Source organism: Aquarana catesbeiana, linkage group LG05, assembly GCF_042186555.1.
Source record: "Aquarana catesbeiana isolate 2022-GZ linkage group LG05, ASM4218655v1, whole genome shotgun sequence".
NCBI lineage: Eukaryota > Metazoa > Chordata > Amphibia > Anura > Ranidae > Aquarana > Aquarana catesbeiana.
In genome coordinates, this window is record NC_133328.1 from 609,457,883 (window position 1) to 609,478,632 (window position 20,750).

General features: G+C 43.6%; 1 protein-coding gene across 1 annotated transcript in view; it reads right to left on the reverse strand.

Moving 5' to 3' along the window:
• LOC141146167 (uncharacterized) overlaps positions 1-20,750 on the reverse strand; it is a 202,634-nt gene that overhangs the window by 121,934 nt on the left and 59,950 nt on the right. Inside the window, exons 8-11 of the mRNA XM_073632907.1 lie at positions 17,267-17,357; positions 11,882-11,910; positions 945-1,036; positions 723-837 (exon numbers count right to left, since the gene is read on the reverse strand). Of these exons, the coding sequence (XP_073489008.1) occupies positions 723-837; positions 945-1,036; positions 11,882-11,910; positions 17,267-17,357 (327 nt within the window). The remainder of the gene's footprint in view (positions 1-722; positions 838-944; positions 1,037-11,881; positions 11,911-17,266; positions 17,358-20,750) is intronic.

The window sequence follows — 20,750 nt, forward strand, 5'->3', positions numbered from 1 at the left end:
ATGACGGGACTAGAAAAAGGAAGTTCAATAGCCAGTAGCCAATAGCTTCCGTCTCGTACTTGCTTCAGAGCATGCGTTGTTTTTGGTCCGTCGGAACAGCACACAGACGATCGGTTATCCCGATAGGAATTGGTTCCATCGGAAATATTTAGAACATGTTCCATTTCTAGGTCCGTCAGAATTAAAAAAAAAAAAAAGTCAGTGGAGGCCTACACACGATCGGAATAGACGATGAAAAGCTTCCGTCGGACATTCTGCTCGTGTGTATGCGGCTTTACAGTATATTGTGACAGAAATGGTGCCTTCTCTAAAACGATTCTTTCACTCTATGGCTGAAAGCAGTAAATAGGTATATCCTTCAGCTAAGTATAGAAGAGCATGTGACAGTGCTGGGCAAGCCAGCGCTGTCACATGGGCAGTCCATATCTTTGTGTGTGCTACGACTGAGATCTTACGCACGGTTTCCCATCTTCACTTCCAGCAGATGAACAGAGAGGTGGGGGAATGAAAGGAAAGAAAAAATATCCTGCTGGGTTGGGGGGCAATTAATTAGAAGCTGTTTCTTTGCCCTTACATAGCCAAGGCACAGCTTCACTTTAAAGGAGTATACCTTAGCTTTATTGCTTTACTAAGCATTCACATTTGTGTAGGAAACACTTATTTCCACTCCTTGTCCTGTGAACCGTGTGATGTAACCCCTCCACACGCATGTTATGACGTACCTCAGGAAACTTGTACGGGGCATTCGTTGGTCTCTGAAGTGAGGAACCAATCCCGAGAGCCGTCCATGATAAGATGAATAGAAGATTCAGTGACAGCAATATAGAGATATGCTTCCTGCAAGGGGAACAGAACACAGTGGTTGCTTTCATCTCCGACAGCTGAGAGGGAGCTCTGCCACAGGCACTATCGGTTAGCTCAATGAAAATGGTCTCTGGGCTTACCTGCCAAAAAACTTCCACTTTACTTCAATTAATTTCTGGATAACAGGGTGGTTGATGATGTCTAGCTGCCGGGCCTGCACAATGACTTCCAGCTGGAGAAGCATGACAAAGACAGATATAATATTAGTTTCAGCAGATTTTTTACGGTTGCTATTTGTCACGCACATCATGTACAGTCCACCTGCGATCACCGCGGATGATGAATTCTCCGTCAGTGGTGTAACAGTACCGCCAATGAGGTAGAAGCCGTCTCCAAGCTCTTAGCCCTTAAGGGCTTTAATCTGACCCCGATTCAAGAGTGACTCGTTACTTTTTAATTTATTAGGAAAGCCCAACTCCAGGATAACTGGTTTTAATATTTTCCAGAGTTTTTAAAATTTAAAGTGGTTGTAATCCTCTAACATAAAAAATGAATAATGCATATCCGTTTATTGTGTGTGCTAGCCTCAATTCGAAGCACAGAGTGTAATTTCTGTCTGATCTGTCTTTCCTCTGCTATCTGCATAACTTCTAATGCCCCGTACACACGGTCAGACATTGATCGGACATTCCGACAACAAAATCCTAGGATTTTTTCAGACGGATGTTGGCTCAAACTTGTCTTGCATACACACGGTCACACAAAGTTGTCGGAAAATCCGATCATTCTGAACGCGGTGACATAAAACACGTACGTCGGGACTATAAACGGGGCAGTAGCCAATAGCTTTAATGTCTTTATTTATTCTGAGCATGCGTGGCACTTTTTGCGTCGGATTTGTGTACACACGATCGGAAATTCCGACAACGGATTTTGTTGTCGGAAAATTTTATAGCCTGCTCTCAAACTTTGTGTGTCGGAAAATCCAATGGAAAATGTGTGATGGAGCCCACACACGGTCGGATTTTCTGACAACAAGGTCCTATCACACATTTTCCGTCGGAAAATCCGACCCTGTGTACGGGGCATTATAGTCTGTGCTGACACAACAGAATCCTGTATGACATACAGCCCAGCACACCCACCAGCACACAGCGCAAGACTGTGTAGAGGGGTGTGTGTGTGTCTCTTCCCTCCACTCAGATCTCAGATTACACTCAGCTGCCTGCTGTATTCTGCTGAGTATGTGACATCGGATCCCCACCCCCTGCTTTCTGGAACTGGGAAATGCTGTGTACATTCTGTACTTTGAGTGGATGTAGAGGAGAGAGTGCTGCAGAGAAACAGGTACAACTTATGCAGGAGGATTTGTTTCATCTCCGTCTATCACTTGAGGCTAGTCACTTCAGTGGGTATATGTAAATGTTTACAATAAACTTTAAGCAACTCTCACTGCAATACTCACCTTCAGCCCAGCACGGTTTCCTGCACACCCACCACTCTGTGGTCCAGTGCTGGTCCTCCTCATGGCTGAATGAGGTCCCGTGCCCTCTGACTTTATTGCTTGACCCCCTACGTCACTACAGGATGAATTAAAGCATGTGGTGGGGGATGCAAACATCTCTCCTGCAAGTGTCGAATGTTGAAGAGTCTGATAGAGGTTGCAGGGAAGGTAGGAGACATGGGCCACCGGAGAGGTGAGTATAAAGGCTCTTCTCTTGCAGGGATCTTTGAACAGGATTTTTAGGCTACAAAAGTCTCTTTAAGAGGATTATACAGTTCTTTTTTTTTATCTTTCTCATTTCTCAAGAAGAAAAGGGAAAGTCAACTGAGGAAAGTTAGTCAATTTACAGTAACATGATTTGGTTCAAGTGGTTGAATTTTCATGACAGTGGTATATTGAAAGTATTTCAGCTTATTGCGAAACAAATTTTTAATTGGGTTTACAGTACCCCTTCCCATTATGTAGAAAGTCACTTTTAGTTGTTCTTTTCCACCTCATTTCCTATAAATGTATATCTTATCTTTTTCTTTCTAAAATCTATGCTTTTTGGAGATCTGCCCAAACTTTGTAGATTTGAATATTTAAATCTTCTTCTACATCTTAGCCAATGTACATATGCGATTAAATTTACAGGAGGTACTATTTAAACTTTTGTGTACTTGTGTAGCACTAACTCTGTAAGGAGCTTCTGGAATGTTTGGGTTCTAATGCTCTTCCGAGTGGTGACCCGCCCTTAACTGGACGCAACAAAACACTAAAATACCAACAGCAATAAATGGGCTTTATTGAAATAGCAGTAAGCCTTGTGGGAAAGGAACAGAATAAACAGGTTTGACAATAGCAGGTTTGACACATTAGAAACCACAAAATTTACAGAGACACAGTGAGGTGAATACAGATTGCGTTTATTTCGTTATTTGCCTGTGCATGGCGAATAATGGAGCATGAGCAACAATGGGACCTAGCCACTGGGCAGTGGAGAAATATAAGCAGAGTCTGCCATTGGCGGGCCCCTTAACTTGACGTTGGAGCGCTCACCTTCAAGACATGGGTATTTCTAATCCACAGGTAATGAAACACTTCCACAGTATTCTAAGGTGAATGGAGATGAAAAGAGGAAGATGCCCTCTTTAGATAGCATTCCACTGGCATCAACCAAGGAACCAGCAAGATTGATACACATTTAAATGGCTAAAGGCTTCTGCATGGATGCCATCTGGATGTCCTTCTTTCAGCAGTCAGTAGCCTTATACAGTATTTCACAAAAGTGAGTACACCCCTCACATTATATCTTTTCATGTGACAACACTGAAGAAATGACACTTTACTACAATGTAAAGTAGTGAGTGTACAGCTTGTATAACAGTGTAAATTTGCTGTCCCCTCAAAAAACCTCAACACACAGCCATTAATGTCAGGGCAGTATTCCAACATGATAACGACCCCAAACCCACCTCCAAGATGACAACTGCCTTGCTAAAGAAGCTGAGGGTAAAGGTGATGGACTGGCCAAGCATGTCTCCAGACCTAAACCCTATTGGGCATCTGTAGGACATCCTCAAACGGAAGGTGGAGGAGCGCAAGGAGGAGTGGAAGAGGACTCCAGTGGCAACCTGTGAAGCTCTGGTGAACTCCAAGCCCAAGAGGGTTAAGGCAGTGCTGGAAAATAATGGTGGCCACACAAAATATTGACACTTTGGGCCTAATTTGGACATTTTCACTTAGGGGTGTACTCACTTTTGTTGCCAGCGGTTTAGACAATAATGGGTGTGGGTTGAGTTATTTTGAGGGGACAGAAAATGTACACTGTTATACAAGCTGTACACTCACTACTTTACATAGTAGCAAAGTGTCATTTCTTCAGTGTTTTTACATGAAAAGATCCAATAAAATATTTTCAAAAATGTGAGGGGTGTACTCACTTTTATGAGATACTGTAACTGTCTCAGCAGACCAGACCATATGGCAATGGATGCAACACAGGCTGCTAAAACCCTATGCTGGTTAAAGATGGCTGCAGACAGGTTGCGCTGTCCCTAGATGTCTCTGCACCGCGGGCATGTTTTCAGCATGTAGACAGGTACCAATTTTAGAGCTGGGCTGCCAAGGTGGGGAAGGGTTAATGTGAGTTCTGCATTTTCCCAGGCTTTTCTGGGTACTGCCCTCCACCTTGTGTTGCATATAAAATGGGAAGGCTGGGCTTGCGAGAGAGCTGTGACTGCATGGTATAGTGGAGAGAAGCCTGCCTATGAAGATGTAACCAACAACACACTGCACAGGAAAGCACCACTCAAGGACTCCACTAATTATGTACTGCTACCTGGAAAGGTATGTCTGGGCAGCCTGGGGACTAGTTAGATAAAGAACAGTGTGAGCTTGTGTATTATCACAGAATGTTAAGTAAAACTGTTAACTGCTCAAAAGCCTGGTCTGAAGTTGTTTAAAGGGGAACATGGTAGTACATGGTGTATGTAGAAAAACAGGGCCTGTAAAGCACTTACGGGGTTAAAGAACAAGGAACGTAAAGCCACCATTAAGGGTTAACTCAATAAAGGAGTTGAAAGGAAGAAATGTAGTTGCTACAGGTAACCATGAACTGGTGGGAATGATTAGCAGCCAGACAGTGGAGAGTGGTACCTGGCATGGGGGACTGGTCCTCCAATAACAAGGGGGTCTGTGCTCTGGCTTTCTCTCCAGCGGTCGGTTCCCCAAAAGCAACCAGGACCGAACTCACGGTACGCAGACCCTATGAACCTAGCTGCATGGTACAGGAGAGTGTAAGGAGTCTATCGAAAGAGAGGTCCGCAGTACACTTAGAGGTTCTTGGCGTATGCACATGGGCACTCACGCATCAGCGTACGCACATACGCCCGTGCGCCAGGCGGGCTATTTAAACTAAGCTCCTGCATAGACTCATTGCTGTTTGGTCTGCAGCTTCTGTGTGTTCTGACCTGTTACTTGTGCTGACCTCTGATCTTGATCCGGCTTGTTCTCACTAATGCTGTCTGCTTGATACCCCGACCCTGGCTTGTTTTGAACTCCTCTTCTGCCTGTTGCTCTATCTATCTGCCTGAACATTACCGACTCGGCTTGCCTGACCCTGCACCTGCTCATCCAGCCTGTCACGGCTCTGCTCTGCAATCCGCATCTGGATCCTGCTCTAGCTGCAATCCCAGCCTGCCACGGTCCTGGTCTGCCTAACCACCAGCTGCCTGCCTGCTGCACATCCATCCACGGACAACCAGCCATACAGACTACAGGACTGATCTCAGGCACTTCTACGCCACCGTGCTTCTGTGTCTGCTGTCTCACCTTCAGTAACCCACAAGCCGGTGTGGTACGAGAGGCCCTCCTCTACTCGTCAGGCTCACGAACCAGGTACGTGACAGAGTCAATTAAGTGCACGCATGAGGTCTGCGCTTAGAGCACGGCAGGACCCCATTCTGTGACTGGAAGTGAGGTGGCAGAGGAAAGCTAGACTGGTAAAGTAGGACACGGACTCAATGGTTTCCTCCCTCTTAATGCTACAATTTGGATGCAAGGTGTGCAGTGCAATGGGACAGGATGTTACAGAAAAAGGGATCTGTATGTATGCACAAGATTATGACTAATCTCTAAGCTGGGGTTCCGCCTTAATGTTCACTTTCACATGAACACAGCCTCATCTGGTCCATTGGTGTGCGCATACAGTACATGTAAGAGGCACCCCCACGTGCCAAGCCAGTAGGCCCTGCCCCACAAGAAGACCTATCCATCACTAACAGGGAGAGGGACAGTAACTTCAAATGCCTTGGCTTAAAGGGGCCACAAGTCAGGGATACACATGATATATGTCTTTCCATTTCTTCAATAGTGAATGTAAAAAGAAACCTTATTTCTAGGTATAATTTATAATACTACCTGAACATTGGGGCTAACCAAGCCTGCCGACCTTGTAGGCTGACGGCAATAAATAGACCCAGCGAGGGTGGCTCTTTATTTCAAGTAGGTTCTAGAGATAAATGCTGCTGCAGCAGCTCTGCGATCATCATGAAGTGCTGACTGTGCTTCTGAGGGGCTGCACGTGTCAGGGAGAGTACTTGTTTAGCCACTGATCAATATAAGATTCTAAATTCTGGCTAGTATCCTGGACCAGGTTCATAACTGAAGTTGCATAGTTCTGCATAAAACCTATATGTCAAAACTAGGTCCAAACATGTTTCCTTTTGTAATTTCAGATAAAGCCCACAGTTGCACAGTAGGAATGAGATAAAATAAAAGCCTTTATTTACCTAAAATTTCAGGAAACCATAAGATTTTTGTGAAATTTCACAATTTTGGTGAAATATATTGTAGTCAAAAGGGAAGGCAAAATGAAATTTGTTTTGGTGGTTTTTAAGGGTATAAAGAACTTTGAATGACCCCTAAAGGAAACAGAAGTTCCTTTCAATTGTCCTGAACCATTTGCTGAAAACTACCCCATATTAGCAGTAACTATGTGTGAAAGGAAAAATAAAATAAAATATAAAAGCAAAAGCATGCACATTTGCTTGAAAAAAAATTCAGTAGTTTCAGTTCAGACATTTCACACAAGGCAAAGGATAAACTTTCTATTTCACTCATGTCTACCTTCCTGAGTTTAAGAAGCAGGAAACCATATTTTCTTTCTCTTCAATTTAAAAGTAATTATTTATACTAACATGTGGTACCACCAAAAGCACATTCTAAAATTTTTACCAAAATATTCATCTGAAACAAGAGGTAGATCTTTACAAAGATCATTGATCATTTCAGTGCGCCTAGGGCAGCAAGATATCTAACTAAAGAAGTTTTAGAACCTGCATATAGCATCCCCTTGCTGTGTATTGTTAAGCCAGTTCCTAATATTTTCAGTGATGGTGGGCCTAAGAACCTAAAAACCATCCCTCCAGTTCACTGCACTGTTCAGGTCCCACACTCAAGTCTACCCTCATATCATCTATAAGTGCTTACACACTTATTGAGAGGCCTCTGCTTTTCGAGTGGTTCCAGGCCTAGTCCACAGGGGGTCCTGAACATCTATATTACATGGTGGCCCAGGTTACCAGACACGTGCATCCAGGGCAACCTTTCCTACCACTGCCATGCAGGAGGACCTTCCTATATCAGGTACCACCACTCATTCCTGACCAGAGACAGTGATATTTGGCTTACCTGTGCTGATAATTCTGACCAAACACATCACAGAGACACTGTAGACCAGGGTTTCTTAACCAGGGTTCCATGGAACCCTGGGGTTCCTCCAGAGGTTGCTAGGGGTTCCTTGAGTGATGAGCAATTTCTGCCTCTCATCCTTCTCATCTACAACCTTTTAGTGGGTCCTCTCAGCCTGCTGCACCCTAAAAACTCTTCCCTTTATTACCTTGCTCTTCCCTCACTTGAGTGACATTGGCCTTACTCCAAAAAATGGAAAGTCCTGAGTTACAGTGAGACCACCCTGCTAAGAACATTTGGTTAGCTTGCATGTGACCCCCAGTAAAATAGCATTTTGCTTTAGTCAGTCTGACTAAAAAACACTTAGAAAATGACCAGCGTAGGGCTTTCCATCAGAGTTTCTATGGCACAGCATCTGCTGACAACGATATAATTCATCTTCTTGATAATATACAAAATTTTTCTTCTTCATGGCAAGAATTCATTAGTTCTTTTGCCCTGGATCCACGGGGCCGTTCTGCTGAATTTGACGGCCATGGACACATTAATGAAACTAATTAAATCTGCTGTCCAGTTTAACAATGCTGAAAAAAAATCTTTCCGCCTTGGCAACCACTCTGCCCAGTTCATTTAGAATGATTTACTGGTGTTAGCGAAGAAAGCGGGGCTAAAAGCGGACTAAATGGAATGTTTCTCTTATTAGTTCTTCCGCAGTGTCCCGAGGGCACATGTTCACGGTGCCAGACATCAAAATGGATATTTTAGATTAAAAACACATCAGAAAATTGGTTTCTAATTGATTCAGAAGGAAAACACTGTTCTGCAAAAGGGACAGTTGTTTAATTTTTATCTTCTTTTTTAAAAAAAATCTTTTGTAATGATATTATGTACAATAAGTAATAAAGTTACCGATAGATCTGAGATGACCGTCACCCAGTCAGGACAAAAATGGTCAGTTCAGGTGATGATCTCTAAAATCCCATAAAAGCTTTGTCACAAGTATTAAAAATGAGAATTAGCGTGCAGCAATACAGTAAGAGAGCTAAGGTCACTGTCTTGCCTATCCATCATTTCCAATCAGGGAACATCTTGCATTCATTGCAAAAATGCAAAGGGGTTGGGTTGATTTACTAAAACTGGAGAGTGTAAAATCTGGTACAGCTGTGCATGGCAACCAAATCAGCTTCCAACTAACTTGTTCAATTAAGATTTGACAAAAAAACTTGAAAGCTGATTGGTTTCTATGCCCAGCTGCAGCAGATTTTTCACTCTCCAGTTTTAGCAAATCAACTCCAAAGTGTTCTCTTGTGTTGAGTAAGCAGCAGGGCAGCCGCTCGGCATGAGATCCAGAAGGTAGTGGAGATCACTGTATAAGTGGTGCCTACTACAGTCATTTTCAGCTTCCACGAGGATCTCACAGGTATGGCACATACATAACAAAAAAAAGAAAGGATGGCGCAAATGCCTAGTGCATTACCTTCAACACAAAAATAAATTTATTAGGAAGCCAAAAAACATATTCACAAACTGATCAGCTCTGAGGAAGGGGGTTTGTCTCCTGCAACACGTCAGCTTTCCAACTGCAGATACTGGGTGTCCACCATACTGGGGTTGTGATTTGATGGCCTTTTATTTCTTGTCATGTTTGTGAGTATGTGTTTTGGTTTTCTAATAAATTTATTATGGCTTTGAAGGTAATGCGCTAGGCGTATGCGCCCTCCTTTCTCTTCTTCGTAGTGTTTTGGGTGTTTACCCACTCGAGGAGAGCAGCATTGCTTGAGATATTGCCACACGTTTGGATGTGAGTTGTATTGAGCACTGAGGTTTGACCGAGGTTAAATGGCACATACATAGTTACATTGGTCCAATCTGGTAAAAATTGTCATACCTGGGACTCTTATTTAAATGCCATTTTATACCTGTTTTGCTGGGGTCTGAATACTAAAGGCTGTACTTACAAAATGTCATTTGGAGGATTGTTATGCGAAATGGCTGTAACATGGCTGTAACATGCTACAATATTCACTGCAAAAAAATTGCAAACATTGGCTATAATAATATCACAATGCAACAAGTAAGATTTTATTCACCAGGTTTTTCATAAAAATAAAACACATTCTTGCCGCTATTGGTTTCTGAACTTCTGCCCACTCTTCACACCCTTACGATTTAATGATAACATGCTTTGCTCAGTGCTAATTTCACAATATCACATACATGAACACCAGCTGCCATACATTAATGCAAAGCAGACCTGTGTTATACAGACTAAGAATGTTTTCAGTTTAAACTGCAAATATATAAACCTGATATAGTTCATTTATGTATTCTTCCAGGAGTTAAGTAACTATTTTCTAATTCAGAAATGTGTGTTTATACTGAGATTCCATCTGCCACTTGAAATCTGAAAGCAGGCTTGTCGTGGGAGTACCTGCATAGGAAGCTGATGAAAATATAGGGGGGTCAGCTTATGCTCAGGGTGGAAACCACCAGTTTGATACTTTCCCTAGCCAGAGACAGACATTTAAGGGGCTACTCTAGTCTGGGGGCCACTATTCTACTGACACTAATCATTTGATGGACTATTTTTTCCTGGGGTTCACACTGACACCAATGATTTTGGGAGAAATTCCTCCTTGGTAACTATCCAATTAGCGCCAATGTTTTCAGAGGTTAGACTTTCCTGGGGGGCACTGTCCAACTAACACCAATGAATTGAGGAGCACAATCCCACTGACATCAATGGCCTGATGGTGATTTTTCCTGGGGGCACAATCCCACTGCCACAATTGATTTGGGGTAATATTCTTCCACTGGGAGCCACAATCTCACTGACACCAATGATATGGAGGTCTATTCTCCCCTGCAGGTCACAATCCAGCTGACACAATTGACTGGCTACAATCCCACTGACACCAATGATTGGGGCTATTCTCCCATGGGAGCCACAATCTCACTGACACCAATGATTGGGGCTATTCTCCCATGGGAGCCACAATCTCACTGACACCAATGATTGAGCTTCTGCTTCTGATCAGCTTCTGCTCAGGGTAGGAACCACCAATTTGATACTTCCCTAGTCAGAGACAGGGGAGTGGAACAGTTTTAATTTTTCTAGAAACATGGAGTTCAGCTTTAAAGATTATTAATATCCAAAACTTTTACTAGTTTTGGTTCCAGTAAGGAGTTGTTAAAAACCTGTCTGGTTTTTAATGCTCTCTGTCCTATACAAGGAAGTGAGATGATATCTCAACAAGCTAAAGCTGGCCATAGATGGAACGATTTTCTGGTTGCAGGAAAGAAAATTGCTTTATTCCCCCATCAACAGGCAGTGTTAATGGGGAAATCCCTCCCGCTTAGCCATTGTGTTCTCACAACAGGGGAAGCAGTCCCCGCCAGGAGAACACAGTGATTATAACAGCCGCTAGCAATAATTGCATGTAAAATCCAGCAGGCTGGTTGTACCGAAGTTGATTGATTGATTAACTTGGGCATATTCAACCTGCACATACAAGGTTCAAATCTTGGCTGAACACATGTATTTATCACATTCTGGGGGTTATTTACGAAAGGGAAATCCACTTTGCACTACAAGTGCAAACTACAAGTGCAAAGTGCACTTGAAATTGCACTGAAAGTGCACTTGGAAGTGTAGTCACTGTAAATCTGAGGGGTAGATCTGAAATGAGGGGAAGCTCTGCTGATTTTATCATCCAATCATTTGCAAGCTAATATGCTGTTTTTTATCCTCCTTGCATGTCCCCCTCGCATCTACAGCAACTGCACTTCCAAGTGCACTTCCAGTGCAATTTCAAGTGCACTTTGCACTTGTAGTTTGCACTTGTAGTGCAAAGTGAATTTGCCTTTCGTAAATAACCCCCTCTGTCTGTTACAATGGTCACCAGGACACATAGAAAGGGTGAATCTCCACAAACAGCAATAAAAAGAAGGAGGTTCTAAACCTTCCACTCCCAATCTAAAAATACAAAAGTCACCTGCTCTCCCCTGACTCGTGATGTGGTTCCTCCTGCTTGCTCATATGTCACTCTAGGATGAGCAACCCAACAAGAGGGACCATAGTGTGCAGTGGGCAGTGGGTATTCAACACACTCCAAAGTGTGGAATGCCTGCAGCATCCACAGCAATGAGCTGTTCAATACAAATAGGCTGACTTATCACAGCGCATATTAATGTATGACACAACATGTAATAACCCCCCAGAAAAATGTGAACCCAACCTTAGCTGCTTGACTGGCATTGCCCATTTCAGTGTCAGAAGACATAGAAAATAAATGCTGCAGTGTTCAGCATGTCTCATCAGAAAGGACCTGAGAGATGCAGAATACTTTGTTCTTTTGAAAAGCCCCGGGTTTAATTTAGTATAATTTTAAAGACACGTACTGGAGACTTGGCTTGTGTTCCCTTGAAACCTAGAAAAAAAAACAAACAAAAATGTATTAGATAGATCACTTATAGTATAACAGATACTAATGCCGTGTACACACGAGCGGACTTTACGGCACACTTTGCCCGGCGGACTTTTCGACGGACTTTATGATGGACTTTCTGAATGAACGGACTTACACACAATCCACCAAAGTCTGTCGAATTCGTACGTGATGACGTACGACCGGACTAAAACAAGGAAGTTCATAGCCAGTAGCCAATAGCTGCCCTAGCATGGGTTTTTGTCCTTCGAACTAGCATACAGACGAGCGGACTTTTCGACCGGACTCGAGTTTGACGGAAAGATTTAAAACATGTTTCAAATCTAAGTCCTTCCAAATTTTGAGCAAACAAAGTCTGCTGGAGCCCACACACGAGGGAATTGTCCGACTAAATCTGGTCTGCCGGGCAAAGTCTGCCGTAAAGTCCGACCGTGTGTACGCGGCATAATACTCAGTAGCTATAAAACGACTAGGTAATACAATGACAGGGCCACAAAAAATAGTTCATTCAAACTAGGGTCCATATAACTTTGCTGATCATGGCCGCTGATGGGGGGGTATTCCCCTTGGGTGGTGTCCTCTTTGATAAGCAGCTGGTCAGCTCTATGTGCACAGCTTCTAGCTGAACACCTGTGGTGCTTTATTTCAGTTTCCTAGGCCCTGCATCAAGTGCCTTGCTTCTAACTGTTCCTGCCTGCCTTGACCAATATCCCACTTCTAATTGTCCCTCTTAGCCCTGACCTTTGCTTGAAAAGTGGATAAGCTACTGCCTGCCCTGACCTTTGCCTAGATAAGATATATGCTACTGATTGCCACCTGCCCTGACCTTTTTCTGAATAACAGATACGCTACTGATTGCTGCCTGCCCTGACCTTTGCTTGATTCTATCACTGCCTGCTGCTAGCCAAGATAGTATGTAATATCTTTCTCTCTCTCTCTCTCTCTCTCTCTCTCTCGCCGAGGGTTTTTGGGAAGAATCCCAGTTCCGCAAATTAGCACTGCTCCATAAATCTTGGGGATGTCCAAGTACTACTGATAGGCATACTAGCCATACTAGCCCTATGAGAAAACACATGAAAGCCTCACTTTTTTCACAGAACGAAAAGGTAAACATTACAATACCCTGGCTGAAATGGGCTACTGCATGGGACAATTTACACCCAATGTATCGGAAATAGGTCAAGCGTGTTATAAAAAAGATGCCATTGGAAGAGGCACTGTGTGCTTGGGATTGTCAGTCATCATCTACTGGTGGCGCTGGCCCCTGTTCTAAGATAAGTTAAGCACCACCACTGTCACCAAAAATTTTGCGGGGTCCCACTTATTCATTGACACCAGTAATTTGAGGGGCTACTCTACCCTGGGGGCCAATGCTTTACTGACACTCATGATTTGATTGAGTATTTTTTCCTGGTCCACCGACACCAATGATTTTGGGAGATATTCCTCTAGGGTGGCCACTATCCAAATAACAACTTTTCTGGGGGTCACTTTCCAAATTACACCAATGAGTTGAGTAGTTATTCTACTCCAGGGAGCACAATCCCACTGACATCAATGATCTTGGGGACTATTCTTCCACAGGAAGCCACAATCTCACTAAAACCAATGATTTTGCATCTATTCTCCCCTGGGAGCCATAACCTTACTGACACCAATGATTTGGGAGTTATTCTCCCCTAGGGGTCACAATCCATAGTTACATAGTTGGTGAGGTTGAAAAAAGACACAAGTCTATCAAGTCCAACCTATGGGTGTGATTATATGTCAGTATTACATTGTATATCCCTGTATGTTGCGGTCGTTCAGGTGCTTATCTAATAGTTTCTTGCAACTATCAATGCCCCCCGCTGAAACCACCGCCTGTGGAAGGGAATTCCACATCCTTGCCGCTCTTACAGTAAAGAACCCTCTACGTAGTTTGAGGTTACACCTCTTTTTTTCTCATTTTAATGAGTGGCCACGTGTCTTGTTAAACTCCCTTCTGCAAAAAAGCTTTATCCCTATTGTGAGGTTACCAGAAGGGTATTTGTATATTGAAATCATATCCCCTCTCAAGCGTCTCTTCTGCAGAGAAAATAAATTCAGTGCTCGCAACCTTTCCTCATAACTAATATCCTCCAGACCCTTTATTAGCTTTGTTGCCCTTCTTTGTACTAGCTCCATTTCCAGTACATCCTTCCTGAGGACTGGTGCCCAGAACTGGACAGCATACTCTAGGTGCGGCCAGACCAGAGTCTTGTAGAGCGGGAGAATTATCGTTTTGTCTCTGGAGTTGATCCCCTTTTTAATGCATGCCAATATTCTGTTTGCTTTGTTAGCAGCAGCTTGGCATTGCATGCCATTGCTGAGCCTATCATCTACTAGGACCCCCAGGTCCTTTTCCATCCTGGATTCCCCCAGAGGTTCTCCCCCCAGTGTGTAGATTGCATTCATATTTTTGCCACCCAAATGCATTATTTTAAATTTTTCTACATTGAACCTCATTTCCCATGTAGTTGCCCACACCATTAATTTGTTCAGATCTTTTTGCAAGGTTTCCATATATCCTGCGGAGAAGTTATTGCTCTGCTTAGCTTAGTATCGTCTGCAAATACAGAGATTGAACTGTTTACCCCATCCACCAGGTCGTTTATGAACAAATGAAATAGGATTGGTCCCAGCACAGAACCCTGGGGACCCCCACTATCCACCCCTGACCATTCCGAGTTCTCCCCATTTATCACCACCCTCTGAACACGCCCTTGTAGCCAGTTTTCAATCCATGTACATCCTATGGTCCATGCCAACATATTATTTTGTACAGTAAACGTTTATGGGGAACTGTGTCAAATGCTTTTGCAAAATCCAGATATACCACGCCTACGGGCCTTCCTTTATCTAGATGGCAACTCACCTCCTCATAGAAGGTTAATAGATTGGTTTGGCAAGAACGATTCTTCATGAATCCATGCTGATTACTGCTAATGATACCGTTCTCATTACTAAAATCTTGTATATAGTCCCTTATCATCCCCTCCAAGAGTTTACATACTATTGATGTTAGGCTAACTGGTCTGTAATTCCCAGGGATGTATTTTGGGCCCTTTTTAAATATTGGTGCTACATTGGCTTTTCTCCAATCAGCTGGTACCATTCCAGTCAGTAGACTGTCAGTAAAAATTAGGAACAATGGTCTGGCAATTACTTGACTGAGTTCCCTAAGTACCTAAGTACTCTCGGGTGCAAGCCATCTGGTCTCGGTGATTTATTAATGTTAAGTTTCCCAAGTCTAATTTTAATTCTGTCCTCTGTTAACCATGGAGGTGCTTCCTGTGTTGTGTCATGAGGGTAAACACTGCAGTTTTGGTTACTGAAGCCCCCCGATTCCCTCGTGAAGACTGAGGAGAAGAATTAATTCAATACCTTAGCCATCCTTTGTAACCAGATTTCCTTCCTCATTCTTTATGGGGCCAATATGGTCTGTCCTCCCTTTTTTACTGTTTACATACCTAAAGAATTTCTTGGAATTTTTTTTGCTCTCCTCCGCTATGTGTCTTTCATTTTCTATCTTAGCCGTCCTTATTGCACCCTTACATTTCTTGTTACATTCTTTTTAAAGTCTGAATGCTGATGATGATCACTCAACCCTTTTATCCCAATTTATGCCTTCTAGCAAGGTTCGTAGTTTAGGGAAGTTGGCTCTTTTGAAATTCAGTGTCTTTTTTTTCCCCTTATGTTTCCTATTTGTGTGATTTATACTGAAGCCAACTGACCTGTGATCGCTGTTACCTAAATTGCCCCGTATTTCCACATCCGTGATCAGGTCTGTATTGTTGGTAATCAGTAGATCCAGTAATGCTTTATTTCTAGGTGCGTCTACCATCTGATCCATATTATTGTCCTGCAAGACATTTAGGAACTGGCGAGCCTTAGATGAATGCGCGGTTCCCTCCGCCCAGTCTATGTCTGGATAGTTAAAATCCCCCATTATGATAACACTTCCCATCCTTGCTGCTAATCCAAATTGTGATAAGAGATCTGTCTCCCCTTCCTCCCTCAGGTTAGGGGGCCTATAGCATACTCACAGTATTATTTTCCCCTTAGCTTCCACCCTTTGGAGCTCTACTCATAAGGATTCCACCTCCTCCCTAGCTCCCTTAGTGATGTCATCTCTCACATTCACTTGTACATTATTCTTGATATATAGGCATACCCCTCCCCCCTTTTTACCCTCTCTATCCTTGCGATAAAGGGTATACCCTTGAATGTTTGCCAGCCAATCATGAGAGCTGTTTAACCAGGTCTCTGAAATTCCCACAAAATCCAAATCCTTCTCGTACAACAGTATCTCTAGTTCGCCCATCTTGTCCACCAGGCTCCTGGCATTGGTGAAAATGCCACGTAGTTTAGAATGGTCGCATATTATCCTCTTATTGGGTGTTCCAAGATTGCAACTAGGACCTACTACTATACTTACCTTGGGTTTATGTGCTTTGGTCAACCTACCACTAATGCCCCCAATACTACCCTCTGGAATATGTTCCACGCTGACTAGCTCTACCTCTGGACCCTCCCCCCCATCGCCTAGTTTAAAAATCCCTCTAACTTTTTGGCCATCTTCATTCCTAGTTGATCTGCAATGTCCTCAGTTAGGTGCAGTCTGTCCCTTCTATAGTACCGGTTATCGACTGAGAAGTCGGCCCAGTCCTCCAGGAACCCAAACCCCCAGCTGACACCATTGATTTGGAAGGCTATTCTACCACTGGTGGCCACAATCCCACTAATAGCAATGATTTTGGGGCTATTCTCCATGGGGGCCACAATCTTACTGACACCTATGAGTTTGGGGTTATTCTCCCAGGCCCTGATCTTACGAAGGTTGGGATACACTTCTCTAAATTAAATTAAAAACAGAATAATGGATTCTTTTTTTTTTTTTAAACAGGAATTGCCTTAGCAGCTCGAAGTAACAAAGTGAATTTCTGCATTAGGAAAAATTGACATCACAACCAATTTCAGCAATATCATTCTGCTCATCTATAAGGACAACTATAAGGCAAATTAGGTGGTTGCTAAAAACGATCCAGTAAACCGGAAGCTAGTTACTACCTCTTATGATTTAAATCTAGCTGGGCTCATTCATATCACAAGGTGGTGGGCTTTAACACATGCATTTTCAGATGATTGAAAGTTAGCAATTGAAGTCCAATTACACATACAGATACAGTTAACTTGCCACAATCCAATTATCATTAGAAACCCCTTTTCCGAGAAATGTCCCCCATGTGAGTATTAGCACTTCTTCAGAAATTACAAGCAGTAGGTAGGTATGCTCAGCCAAGCACATTACACTGACCTGAAATCGGGGGCTCCACATGGTTGAGATAAAAGTGTTGCTTTCTGTTTGGCCGATCCTTAGTATGGAACTGATCCAAAGCCAGAGATGCCTAAGCAGAAAAGAATACAGTGGTAGGGAAGAATACATTCATTGCACAAGAAAAATCAAATGAAATATTTACAAATACAGACCTTTCTAAAATCAATGAGGCCCCTTTCACAATGGCGGTATGATTAGGTCGGATCAAATTGGAAGCTCCATGCAATTCTACGGAAAAGCAGATGTAAATGAACATTCATTCATTTACATCTGATTACCTTCAAGTCCATCCAGGTTCATTTTCCAGACCTAAACATGATGGATTGGAGGCAGCCTAATGTAAATGGACAATTTCCGCTTTTAGATCTGACATGGGTCCAGAAAGCTCCAGGTTGTATATTCAGAAAGAAACTGAGCGGTCATGGATGTAAAAAAAAAATGACATCCATTCTTTTCTGTTCCCAAACAGCAGGGAATCTATTCACAGATTCCCTGCTGATTGGACTGGACAGCAACAGTGTGCAAGGGCAACTAAGGACTCTGTGACAGTCTAAAGAAGTAAAAACATAGAAAAGTGATGGCAGAAAAAGACTGAGTAGTCCATCGAGTCTGCCCATTTGATTTTTTATTTATGTTTTTTGTGTTTTGTTTTTTTTCATTACACTTGTTATCTGACTTTAGATCAGTGGGAATCATGCCCCTGCTCCCTATTCATGGTGCCCTGGATTCAGTATATTGATGATGATGGCAATATTCCTCTCACTGATACCAATGAAGGGACACTAGTCCCCCACTGATACCAATTATGGGACACTATTCCTCCACTGATACCAATTATGGGACACTATTCCTCCACTGATACCAATGATGGGACACTATTCCTCTAACTGATACCAATGAAGGGACACTATTCCTCCACTGATACCAATGAAGGGACACTAGTCCCCCACTGATACCAATTATGGGACACTATTCCTCCACTGATACCAATGATGGGACACTATTCCTCTAACTGATACCAATGAAGGGACACTATTCCTCCACTGATACCAATGATGGGACATTATTCCTTCCACTGATACCAATGATGGGACACTATTCCTCTCACTGATACCAATGATGGGACACTATTCCTCTTACTGATACCAATGATGGGACACTATTCCTCTCACTGATACCAATGATGGGACACCATTCCTCTCACTGATAACAACGATGGGACACTATTTCTCCACTGATACCAATGATGAGGCACTATTCTTCCCACTGATACTAATGATGAGGCACTATTCTTCCCACTGATACCAAGGATGAGGCACTATTCCTCCCACTGATACCAATGATGAGGCACTATTCCTCCCACTGATACCAATGATGAGGCACTATTCCTCCCACTGATACCAATTGTAGCCGTGCCCCCTTAGGTGTTGCTGAATGTTGTGGTTCACCTGTCACCCTGCCCAGCCCGACATCCATCTCTCAGACACTCAGAGACATAGAACAGTTCATAAGCTTTGTTTTTGTTTTTTTATTGAAGGGATTAAACTTGGATGGGGTTGAGAAACTATGAGATGCCCAGGAATATTTAGCACAATTTGCTCTGGATATCTATATACACTCTAGTATATACACTCCAGTCTTCTCTCCAGCACAAACTCTTGCTTTAGATCTCTTATCCTTCACTCCTGCAGCATTTCACTTGCTGCATACCGTTACTCCTCCAGCACTTCACTTGCTGCAGACTTTTATTCCCCCTGAACTTCCCTTTGCTGCAGACTGTAATGCCGCGTACACACGATCGGACATTTCGACAACAAAATCCTGGATTTATTTCCGACAGATGTTGGCTCAAACTTGTCTTGCATACACACGGTCACACAAATGTTGTGGGAAATTCTGAACGTCAAGAACGCGGTGATGTACAACACGTATGACGAGCCGAGAAAAATGTTCAATAGCCAGTGCGGCTCTTCTGCTTGATTCTGAGCATGCATGGAATTTTGTGCGTCGGAATTGTGTACACACGATCGGAATTTGAGAACCAGCTCTTAAATTTTTGTTGTCGGAAATTCTGACGAAAAATATCCGATGGAACCTACACACGGTCGGAATTTCCGACAACAAGCTCCTATCAAACATTTGTTGTTGGAATGTCCGATCATGTGTACGCTGCATTACTATTCCAGACCAGCTAGCACTGCATTGTTAGGCCTGCCATTAACTCAGCCAGGCCTCAGTAAACTGCCTTTTATGGGCAAGGAACTCGGGCCCCTGTGGTGTAGAAATAGTTCAGGTGCTATCTGTCCTCTATTCAGTTACCAATCCCAGATAGCTCTCTTCAGGCCCTGCCAGCCTGGCTGCAATGACCACTTTCCACTGCCTTTCCCACAGTCCTCCTATTTAGTTCTGCACCCATCTCAAACTGCAATCCCCAGCTCTCTCAGACGTGCCCCCCCAGTCTTCCCAACTGTGCTCCACTCACCAGCCCTCCTGGCTGCGACCAGTTGTCCTCCCTGGAGTCTCTTAGCAGTGTTCTCTCCTTGCTCTCTCATGTGCCTCGCCTTCCAGGATCTCTTCACTCCTCCTGGATGCACCCAAGCCACGGCCCAGGGTCACCCACCCCCCCAGACTCCCCGTGGGCCCCGACAGCCTCCACACTCTCTCACTCCAGCTCGTCCACCCGACAACTCCTCCCCAGCTGGGCTGACCCTGGGTATTTAAGGAGGCCTGCCCCCTGCCAATCCAAGTTGGGGATTGGTCAAGGCTCCTTAGAATACCCCAGGCAACTCCACCTCTCCTCCCCTTCTCTCTTTCTAGCACCTTCTAGAAAGAAGAGGGAAGTGACATTGATGCTACCTGTGAGTCACCCAGCCCCCAGAATGAAAATACCAGCTAGGCCTGCCACTGATACCAATGATGAGGCACTGTTCTTCCCACTGATACCAGTGATGCGGCAATATTCCTGCCACCAATACCAATGATGGGGCACTATTCCTCTCACTGATACCAATGCCAGGGCACTATTCTTTCCACTGATACCAATGATGGGCACTTTTACTCCCACTGATTCCCTCCCACTGATACCAATGAGGGGCACTTTTACTCCCACTGATTCCAATAATGGGGCACTATTTCTCCCACTGATACCAATGATAAGGCACTGTTCTTGCCACTGATACCAATGATAGGGCACTGTTCCTCCCACTGATACCAATGATGAGGCAGTATTCCACCCGCTAATACCAATAATGAGGCACTATTCCTCACACAGCTATCAGTGAGGGGGCACTATTCCTCCCACTGATACCAATGCGGGGCACTATTCCTCCCACTGATTCCAATAACAGGGCACTATTGCTCCCACTGATACCAATGAGGGGCACTATTCCTCCTGGGTTACCAGTGATGGTTCACTATTTCTCCTCCTACTGACCACAGGTGCTAATTCATTTTACTCTCACTG